The following is a 9,425-nucleotide window of genomic DNA, read 5'->3' on the forward strand; positions in this document are numbered from 1 at the left end:
TGCACTGCTTCCGAGGTTTAGGCCACAGAGGCATCTTCCAGGGGCCATAGGGCAATCCACCACAGATGCTTATTGGTTGGCTGGATTTACCAGTTCTCTGTTCCTGCCTGAAACTGTGGAGGCATGGGGGCAGGTGGGAAGAGGGAAAGATAGCTTTTTGCCCCCTCCCCTTTTATTTATTTATTTGCTTATTTATTTTTTAATTTTTATTGGAAAGGCAGATATACAGAGAGGAGAGACAGAGAGGAAGATCTTTCGTCCAATGATTCACTCCCCAGGCGGCCGCCACGGCTAGAGCTGAGCCAATCCAAAGCCAGGAGCCTCTTCTGGGTCTCCCACGCGGGTGCAGGGTCCCAAAGCTTTGGGCCATCCTTGACTGCTTTCCCAGGCCACAGGCAGGGAGCTGGAAGGGAAGCGGGGCTGCCAGGATTAGTACGGCGCCCATATAGGATCCCGGGCGTGCAAGGCGAGGACCTTAACCACTGTGCCATCACGCCGCCCCCTCCCTTTTTATTTAGATTTATTTATTTTTTAGATTTTATTTATTTATTTTTATTTTGCAAAGTCAGACATATAGGAGAGAGGAGGAAAGACAGAGAGGAAGATCTTCTGTCCAATGGTTTACTCTCCAAGTTGGCACAACGGCCAGTGTTGAGTCAATCTGAAGCTCTTCCAGGTCTCCCACGCAGATGCAGGGGTCCCAAGGCTTTGACCCATCCTCAACTGCTTTCCCAGGTCACAAACAGGGAGTTGGATGGGAAGTGGAACTACTGGGATTAGAACCAGCGCCCATATGGGATATTGGCACATTTAAGGTGAGGACTTTAGCAACTTGGCCACCGCGCCAGGCCCAGCTTTTGCCCTTTCAAATGAGCCTTTCAAAGGGTCTGTCCATCCACTGGGCCATCTTGCTCTGTGCCAAGGAGGAATCGAGGGCAGGAGTGGGAGGGAGGCAGTGGGAAAGCTTTCTGGAACTTTGTGAGCAGAAGGCACAGGATGGAGGGATCTGAAGCCCAGGGCTAGAGGGCGGTGGCACAGGAGTAGCGGCCTTGGCAGTAGAGGTGCTGGGGTACATGGACCATGGCTCCCCTGCAGGACTTTCCTTGGGCTCCTGGGAACAATAGAGCCTGCCCAGCTGGTGGAAACCTCCTGAAAACAACTCCCCTCCCAGCCCAGGAAGCCTGGTGGCTAGACGGCGGCAGGTACAGTCTCATCCTGGATTTGCCTGCTGTTGTGAAGTCCCCAAGCTGAGGGCTGAACACCTGCTGTCTAACAGCCCAATTATGGTCACCCCAGGTGGCAGAAGAAACCAGAGCAGCCAGCACTCCATTTCCAAACTCCCCAAGGGTTAGAAATGGAAGTGGGTGAGAATCTCTGATTAGTCCACCATGCTCGTAGCCCCTGGTTGGTTAGCTGGGACAGGCCAGCGTGATTCTTCTGTTAGAGTGAAAGGGGCTCGGCTACATGGGGGGTTCTGCCTGCAGAGTGGGTGCTGTCCATCACCGCCATCATCATCACCATCATCATTCTGTTGGTCATTCTGACCATCATCACCTCACCTTCATCACCATGCTGCCCAGCTGTCCCTCGGGCACCCTTACTTCTCATAGCAGAGTTTCATATGCACTGTCTCCTCACATTCTCACTGATGTTACTGCGTAGTACTTGGCTCTCCTGAGCAGTAACCAGTTCTCCATTCCAGGGGAACCGGATACCCTAAATCCCATTCACAGCACTGACTCCACAGGTTAAAGGGCTCAGTCCCACTTTCACACCCAGTCCCACGCAGGGTCCCCAGGCTACCTGCCCTTCTTCCGAGCCACTTCCCAGTTGAACAATGTGCTAGGATGACTCACAGAACACGGGGGTTGAAACTCCCAACTAGAGCTTATCATAAAACACACAAATGAGGAGCCAGCTAGATGCATGGGTACACAGGGCCAGATATGAAGGGCCCCAGCCTCTGTCCTCAGAGTCAGGGAGGCCACCCTCCCAAGACAAGGAGACATTTAGCAACCAGCAGATCCTTCAGTCCCTTGCTTGCTGGGTTTTCATTGGTGTTCAGCTGTGGAGGCGTGACTCATTGAGTCACAGGCAGGGGTAGGACGATATGGGCAGATGCTGAAAGTCCCCGCAACTCCCCAAGCAAGTGACTGAGCTCCCTGGGGACCCTGCCAAGACTCGTCCATCAGCCTGGGTTATGGGTTGGGCCAGAGGGATTTCTGGAGAATAACAAAGGCACGCCTGTCGTTTGGGGCTTTCCTGAGCTTTGTGTCAGAAGTCTGGGATACATCCCAGGGAAATACATTTGACTCAACCCCACATGCATTTTTCAGGGGGCGGGAAGGAGGAGATGGAGGCACAGAGATGTTAAGTCACTTACCCTAGGATACACAGCTAGTTATGGCGACAGCAAGATTTAAACCCAGGCAGCCCAGCTCCAAGGGTCACACCTTAGCCAGGACACTGCCTGTTGTCTGATGTGCAGGACTCTGGGGTCACGAGCCTGACCTTCCTCCAAAGAGGGTCCTGGGGTGTTCATCTAGCGCACAGGGCACAGACTGTCATCAGGTTTTCTGACACTGGAAGCAGTTCAGTGTTACAAAGCTCCAATTCTTGGAGCCACTTGCATATGGTCAGTGTGCCCAGGCAGGCTCACATCGCTGACCGCGAAGCTGCAAACGTGGGCTTGGTTAGCAGGTGCCAACCAGGTGCACTGCCCCGTGGGCAGCCCCATGGACTTGCAAGGGTCCCGGGCGTGCCAGCTGGTCTGCAGGGGAGGTACCCAGTGAGGCAGGCACTTCCTTCTGTGGTTGCAGGATTCAACCCCTCCCCACAACCCGGCTGAGCCGGGGGGGGGGGGGGGAAGGGGGGAGGTGTCTTGTTCTTCCCAGTTGAGGGGGCGGGTTGGGCAGACCATAAGCTGTCCCAGATCAGAGCTGTGCTTGTTCTTCAGGAACAAGGGACTCGCCCCTCATCTCCAGCTCAGCTGTGCCTTCCACCTGCCGGAGTCCAGCTCCAGCTGAGTTCGGAACTCGCGAAGGGTGTGTGGATGAGGCGCAAAGAAAGAGAAAGAAAGAGACGGACCACTAGTAACTCTTCATCATCATAATGGACTACGCACAAAAGCTGTCTGCTTTATTTATACAAAATCAGTCAAACTCTGGCTCAGACTTTTTACGTCATGGTCAAGTGGGTGTTTCCAAAGATAACTCTGCCATTTGTTTCACCTAAGGCTAGAATGTTAACCACCTGGTGCCTGGCACCTGGCGCCTGGCTAGGAAAAGGTTCTCAATAGATGGTGCATATCAGTCACTAACACATTCCTACCACAATTACTTTACAGCTTGGTCTTGAGATAGTCAAGGAAGGAAGGGACCTAAAAGATCAAAGAAAGAGGGAAAGAATAGATTCCCACTACACCTGAAGACAGAACACCTTTGATTAGCATAGGATCAAAAGGGGAGTTAGCATCCTTGATTAGCATCTTCTAAGTTCCTATTGATATTTAACAGTAACTCCGCAGAGGCAGGCAATGCCTACATAGATTACAGAATACTCAGCGGGGTTGTCCAGTGTCCACGCAAAGGGAGGCAGAGCTGCATTCAGGTGTTGTAGAGACATCCGCCAGGCCTTGCCACACAGCGGGAAGTTCCTTGCGACCTTGCCTGCAATGGAACGATACTCTTCACACCTTCCTGTCTTCCACACCCATCACACGGACCCCAGCATCCACCTCCAAGTGCCAGCACCTCTGTGGGTTGGAAGGCTCTGAGTGTGTGTGTATCTGAATTCCAAAAGAAGGACTCAGGTCCTCCACTCAGCTGGCAGGGACCCAGCAGCCAGAGTCACCACCTGGTGTCCCTGGAGTCTGCATGGGTGGGAAGTTAGGATCCAGATGCAAGCCAGCAATCCACCGGGATGTTCTGGGACACAGAATACCAGGGAACACAGTGGTGATTTAACTGTTAAGCGGAATATCCATCTTGGGTGACTTTTAAAAATTAAAGATTTTTTTATTTGAAAGACAAAGTTACAGACAGAGGGAGAATAAGAAAGCAATTTTCCATGCTGGTTTATTCCCCAAATGGTTACATCAGACAAGCCAAGAGGGGGCCAAGGCCTTGGGCTGTCCTCCACTGCTTTCCCAGGCATCAGGGAGCTGGAGCAGAAGCATAGCAGCCGGGACACAAACAAGTAGCCATGGGGGATGCCGGTGCCGCACACAGAGGGTTAGCTTAATACACCACCATGCCAGACCCCCTCTGGCCATCATCTTGATAGAGACCGTCACTGTAAGCAGCTGCATGTGGGTTAGCGCTTTGCCCAGCAACGTGGATCTCTTAGTATCCGCTGCCCTCCCAGCCTGGTTGGCTAGAGGGAAGACAGAGAGGGTAGTTCCTGTATCATCAGGGACTGACCCCACAGTTGGGAAGACCAGGTCCTGGGTTCTACCACTTCCCACTCACTGCTGTGGGTGAGAAGCAGCTCCTGCCCAGTGGGGTCTAGAAGTGCTGCTGTGCAGAGGGTCAGGTCAGACTCTTTAAACAGATTCAAGCTGACCTCTGCATCCTTCACCAGAGTCACAGCCACTGTGACCCCACATGGCTCTGTGGCTGCACTAGCACATACATAACACTTCCACCCGTCCCACTGCACACACTCTTCCCCATCCCACTGCACACACCCCTCCCCCGTCACATTACACATACCCCTCCCCATCACACTGCAATACCCCTCCCCCATCACACTATACACACCCTCCCCCATCACACTGCACACACCCTCCCCATTCCACTGCACACACCCTCCCCTGTCACACTATACACACCCCTCCCCTGTCACATTACACACCCCTCCCTGTCACATTGCACACACCCCTCCCCCATCACATTACACATACCCCTCCCCATCACACTGCACACACCCCTCCCCATCACACTATACACACCCCTGCCCTGTCACACTGCACACACCCCTCCCCCATCTCACTGCACACACCCCTCCCCCATCCCACTGCACACACCTTTTCCCATCACACTATACACACCCCTCCCTCATCCCACTGCACACACCCCTCCCCGTTTCACTGCACACACCCCTCCCCCGTCTCATTGCACACACCCCTCCCCCATCCCACAGCACACACCCCTCCTCCGTCACACTGCACACACCTCTCCCCCGTCACACATGCACACACACCTCCCCATCACACTGTATACACCCCTCCCCATCCCACTTGAACACACTCCTCCCATCCTACCTGCCCACAGCCCTCCCAGTCCCATTGCACACACCCTTCCACCTGTCCACCTGCACACACAAGCATCCACTCATCCTGAGACACTTGTCTCTTTTCCTGCAAACTCACCTACAAGTCACCCCACAGACTCAGCCCACCTAGTCAGCTGCCCAGGAGTTGAGCACCCTTGCTCTGCAGGTACCTGTGACATCAGCAGCTGCTCCTAGCCTCCTGTGACCTCACTTCTTGGGCCTACCTGCCCAGCTAGGCCATGGCCACTCCTCTGAACCATCACAGCTGGCAGGGGGCATAGATGAACACCGAACCCTTGGGAGAGGCCCAAGCTGCCAACAGCCCTCCCCATGGCCCTCCCGAGGTGCCCCCGGGCAACATGGCTGACAGCAGGTCTGTGGACAGCTCGCCAGAGCCAGCAGCATCTCAGAGTCAAGGCCCTATGCCCCCAGACAGCTGGTCCACTGGCAATAACACAGCATCTGAAGAACAGCAGGGTGTAGACCCGGCCTCCTTCAAGACGGCCACTTCTGAGGTGACAGCCACTTCCGGGTCCTCGGCCACAACTGGGAATAGAGACTATAAGGAGGCTGTTCCAGGTGACAAACAGGAGGGGGCAGCCATCTCCGGGCTTCCCAAGGAACCTGAGGCTATGCAGGTGCCCACAGAACCCCTGAGCCCAGGGTGGGCGCCCCTGCTGGAGAACAGAGGGATGCTGTGGGACAGTGGCTTCCAGGGTGAGGACAAGATGGCCCAGTCAGCAAGTGGCCTGGAACCCCTGGGACTTGCTGCCACTGCCCCAGAAGTCCAGGCTCACTTCTTCTACGACACGGACACTCAGTCTGAGCTGGCCGAGGGCCAGGAGGCCTTCATCATCGTCATGGGCAGTGAATTTTTCCCGGCTGATGAGTGTCTGCAGGGGATGGAGGTAGCCTTGGTGGACAGCTCTAGGGACCTGCAGTTTGAGTCTTTCCCACCCTCCCCCCCAGGCGGCTACACCCCACCCTCTCCGGGCCTGCAGAGGAGGCCGCTGGACTCCAGCTTGTACCGGGCTGCTGAGGACAACGGCTTCCTGCATTCTATGACCAGTCTGCTGGACGGCAGCGAGGGCTCCACCAGTTCCCTGGCTGACATCTTGGTGCGGTCTGAGTCCAGCATGGGCATGGCCATGGCCTTGGGTTTCTTGACCTCGGGCCACAGCTCCCCAACAGACCTGCTACACACCCCTGGGCCCAGCCTGCGCTCCATCTCCAGTGTCCTAGGCCAAGCCGGCTCGGTTCTCTCCGCCAGACTGACTGCAAGCCCCGGCTCAGCCCTGCGCGCGGTCAGCCACGTGCTGGAGACAGTGGAGCGGAGAGCCATGGAGAGCCTCCGCTCAGCCCTGCGCTTCGTCAACAACCACTTTGCCCTGCGCCGGGCCCCGCCTGACCCCAACAGCAACTAGACCCTGCCCAGCACACTCCTGCCCTCCCTCCACATCCCCCACCCCTGCACCCCCAGGAATAAAATCACCGAAGAGCGTTTATTTTCTAAGTGCCCGCCTCATCCCGTGTCCATGCCATGGGCAGTGGGGTGGAAGGCATGAGGCCGGATGTGTCCTGTTTGGAAGCTGGGGACAAAGCTACAGGATGCAAAGAGTGTGACAAGGCTTGGAGAGGCTTGGGATGAGAGCAGAGACCCCAGACCCGGTCAGACCACCACCAGGTAAGCTCCTGGAACTCAACACCCACGGGCTGGACCAGCAGGCTCACATCACAGACTGGGAGTGGGTGGAGGGCCGAGTCACACCAGTGACTGGCTGGGCTTCTGCACCTCTGCTTCCCAGCTTAGTGAAAGACACGGAAATCATGCTAGCCCCACACACGGAATCAGGTCCATGTGACTGTACACATCTAATTGCTGAGACTGCCACCCTCCAGGGTTGGGAGACATTGGGACAGTGATCCATGCATGGGGGAGGGGGAAGGGGGTGACCAGCCAGCGGCCCTTGGACCAAGGTGGGGCTCCTGAGAAACAGCACTTTAAAACTTGAGGTGACACTGTGGCACAGGGGTTAAGCCACATTGGCTGGGACGCCAACACTCTGGAGGAATGTCTGTTCAAGCTCTGCTGGCCACCTGCAAAAGTGCCTGAGAAAGATGGCCCAAGGACCTGGGCTCCTGCACCCACGCGGGGGACCCAGGTGGAGTTCCCGGGTCAAGGCTTCTGCCTGGCCCAGCCCTGGCCTTTGGGGGCACTTGAAGAGTGAAACCACGTGTGTGTGTGTGTGTGTGTGTGTGTGTGTGTGTATTCTCTGTTTTCCCCATCTCTGTTCAAATAAAAACCTATTTGAAAAGAAAGCAAGCTAGGAAGCTGGGACAGATGTTGAGGCAGCAGTTAACTTGCAGGTTGGGACACTTACATTCCCTGCTGGTGTGCTTGGGCTCGAGTGCCAGCCCCACTCCTGATCCCCGCTGTGTTAGCGCACACCAAGGGAGGCCTGGGATGCATCAAGGGCTTAGTCCCTGCTGCCCATGTCGGGGATCTACCTTGAGCTCCTGGCTCCTGGCTCCAGCCTAGCCCAGCCTCGGTCACTGTGGGCACTCAGGGCGTGAACCAGAAAGGCAGCTCTACCTTTCCCTGCTCTCCACAGTCAATAAAAGACAGAACTGGAGACGGCTCAGCATCCTGAGAGTTCAGGCCCGGGGTTCTTCTTACGGTCTTCGCTCTTTTATTCTTTAAGATTTATTTTATTGGAAAGTCAGATATACAGAGAGGAGGAGAGACAGAGACAAAGATCTTCCCTCTGATGATTCACGCCCCAAGTGACCACAACGGCCGGTTCTGGGCTGATCCAAAGCCAGGAGCCAGGAACTTCTGGATCTCCCACACAGGTGCAGGATCCCAAGCCTTTGGGCCATCCTCCACGGCCTTCCCAGGCCACAAGCAGGGAGCTGGATGAGAAGTGGGGTTGCCAGGATTAGAACCAGCGCCCATATGAGATCCCAGGTGAGCAAAGTGAGGACTTTAACCACTACGCTATCATGCCGGGCCCGCGGTCTTTACTCTTGCCTTTGAGACTTTGCATCTTGGAAAGTGTCTTAGCCAGGGGCAGGACAGGAGTGCGTGGGCCTGGGGGAAGCCGCTAGCTCCAGAACCAGCTAAAAACCAGAGTGTCAATCAATGTGAGCTGGTGAGGGACACAGCAGGGCATGCTGGTTCGGCTTCTCCCTCAACTGTCCCAGAGCTGTCAGGACATTCTGGACTTTTTCGAGAAAAGTCTAAGACACAGTTGTTTGCAGCTGAAATCACATTTTGCCACTGCCTGCCCAGCTGTTAGTGGCTGGCGTCACCACCGGGCCCTTGCCACAGGCCCCAACAGCAGGCTCCAAGGGGGCTCAGAGACAAGCCAGATATGTGCATCCTCTTTCCTCCAGCAACCACCACTTCCAGTGGGTGCAGCACAGACCCATGTGGTAAAAGCAAGTTATTCAGGGGAGCAAGACAGAGTCAGACCCTGGCAAGCCGGGGCCTAGGGCAAGTAAGGGGTCAGAACCTAGAAGAGGAGAGAGGCTGCTCAGGCAGAGGCACCTACCCACGGCAGACAGGGGAGGGGAGGGCGGCTGGAGCAGCTCTGTGAGCCTGACGCCCACCATAGGGGGCCCAAGGCCGCGGAGTGGGCCCCAAGCTGGGGGCATGCATGTGCATGCCAGGAGCCGCTGTACACTAAAAACTACAAAAGGTGACCTGATGTCAAAAGGTAGAGACCCAATCCAAGCCAGACTAAGGCTGATGGAGCTAGCATTGTGCCACAGTAGATTATAAGGTGCCAGTTGCACCACTAGCACCTCACATCCGAGGGCTAGTTCGAGTCCTGGCTGCTCCACTTCCCATCCAGCTGCCTGCACATGTGCCTGGAAAGGCAGCAGCAGATGGCCGAAGTGCTTGGATGCCTGCACTCACGTGGGAGCCCCAGTGGAAGCTCAGGAATTTAGTCCCCAAAGTCTTGTACTAATTGCCCTAAGGGGGTGGAGTTTAGCATAATTAAGGTGTGCAAAGGAAGGGTTTTGAGGGGTAGTAATATCATATTCAGTGGTTTAAGTGGATCCCCCATGATGGAATCCTGGCAGTTTTTAAATACGAGTTCCCCAGCAACCTCTTTACTAAATAAATCAGCTGGCCTCTGCAATTT

At 55.4% G+C, this 9,425-nt stretch overlaps 1 protein-coding gene across 1 annotated transcript; it reads left to right on the forward strand.

Moving 5' to 3' along the window:
- Positions 1-5,555: 5,555 nt before the first annotated feature.
- TEX44 (testis expressed 44) lies at positions 5,556-6,698 on the forward strand. Its single transcript, XM_040972423.1, has one exon. It carries the CDS (start codon positions 5,556-5,558, stop codon positions 6,696-6,698), a length of 1,143 nt encoding a protein of 380 aa, XP_040828357.1.
- Positions 6,699-9,425: the final 2,727 nt, after the last annotated feature.

The sequence above is a fragment of the Ochotona curzoniae genome, unplaced genomic scaffold, assembly GCF_017591425.1.
Source record: "Ochotona curzoniae isolate NIBS_2020 unplaced genomic scaffold, NIBS_Ocur_1.0 contig_2294, whole genome shotgun sequence".
Classification (NCBI taxonomy): Eukaryota; Metazoa; Chordata; class Mammalia; order Lagomorpha; family Ochotonidae; genus Ochotona; species Ochotona curzoniae.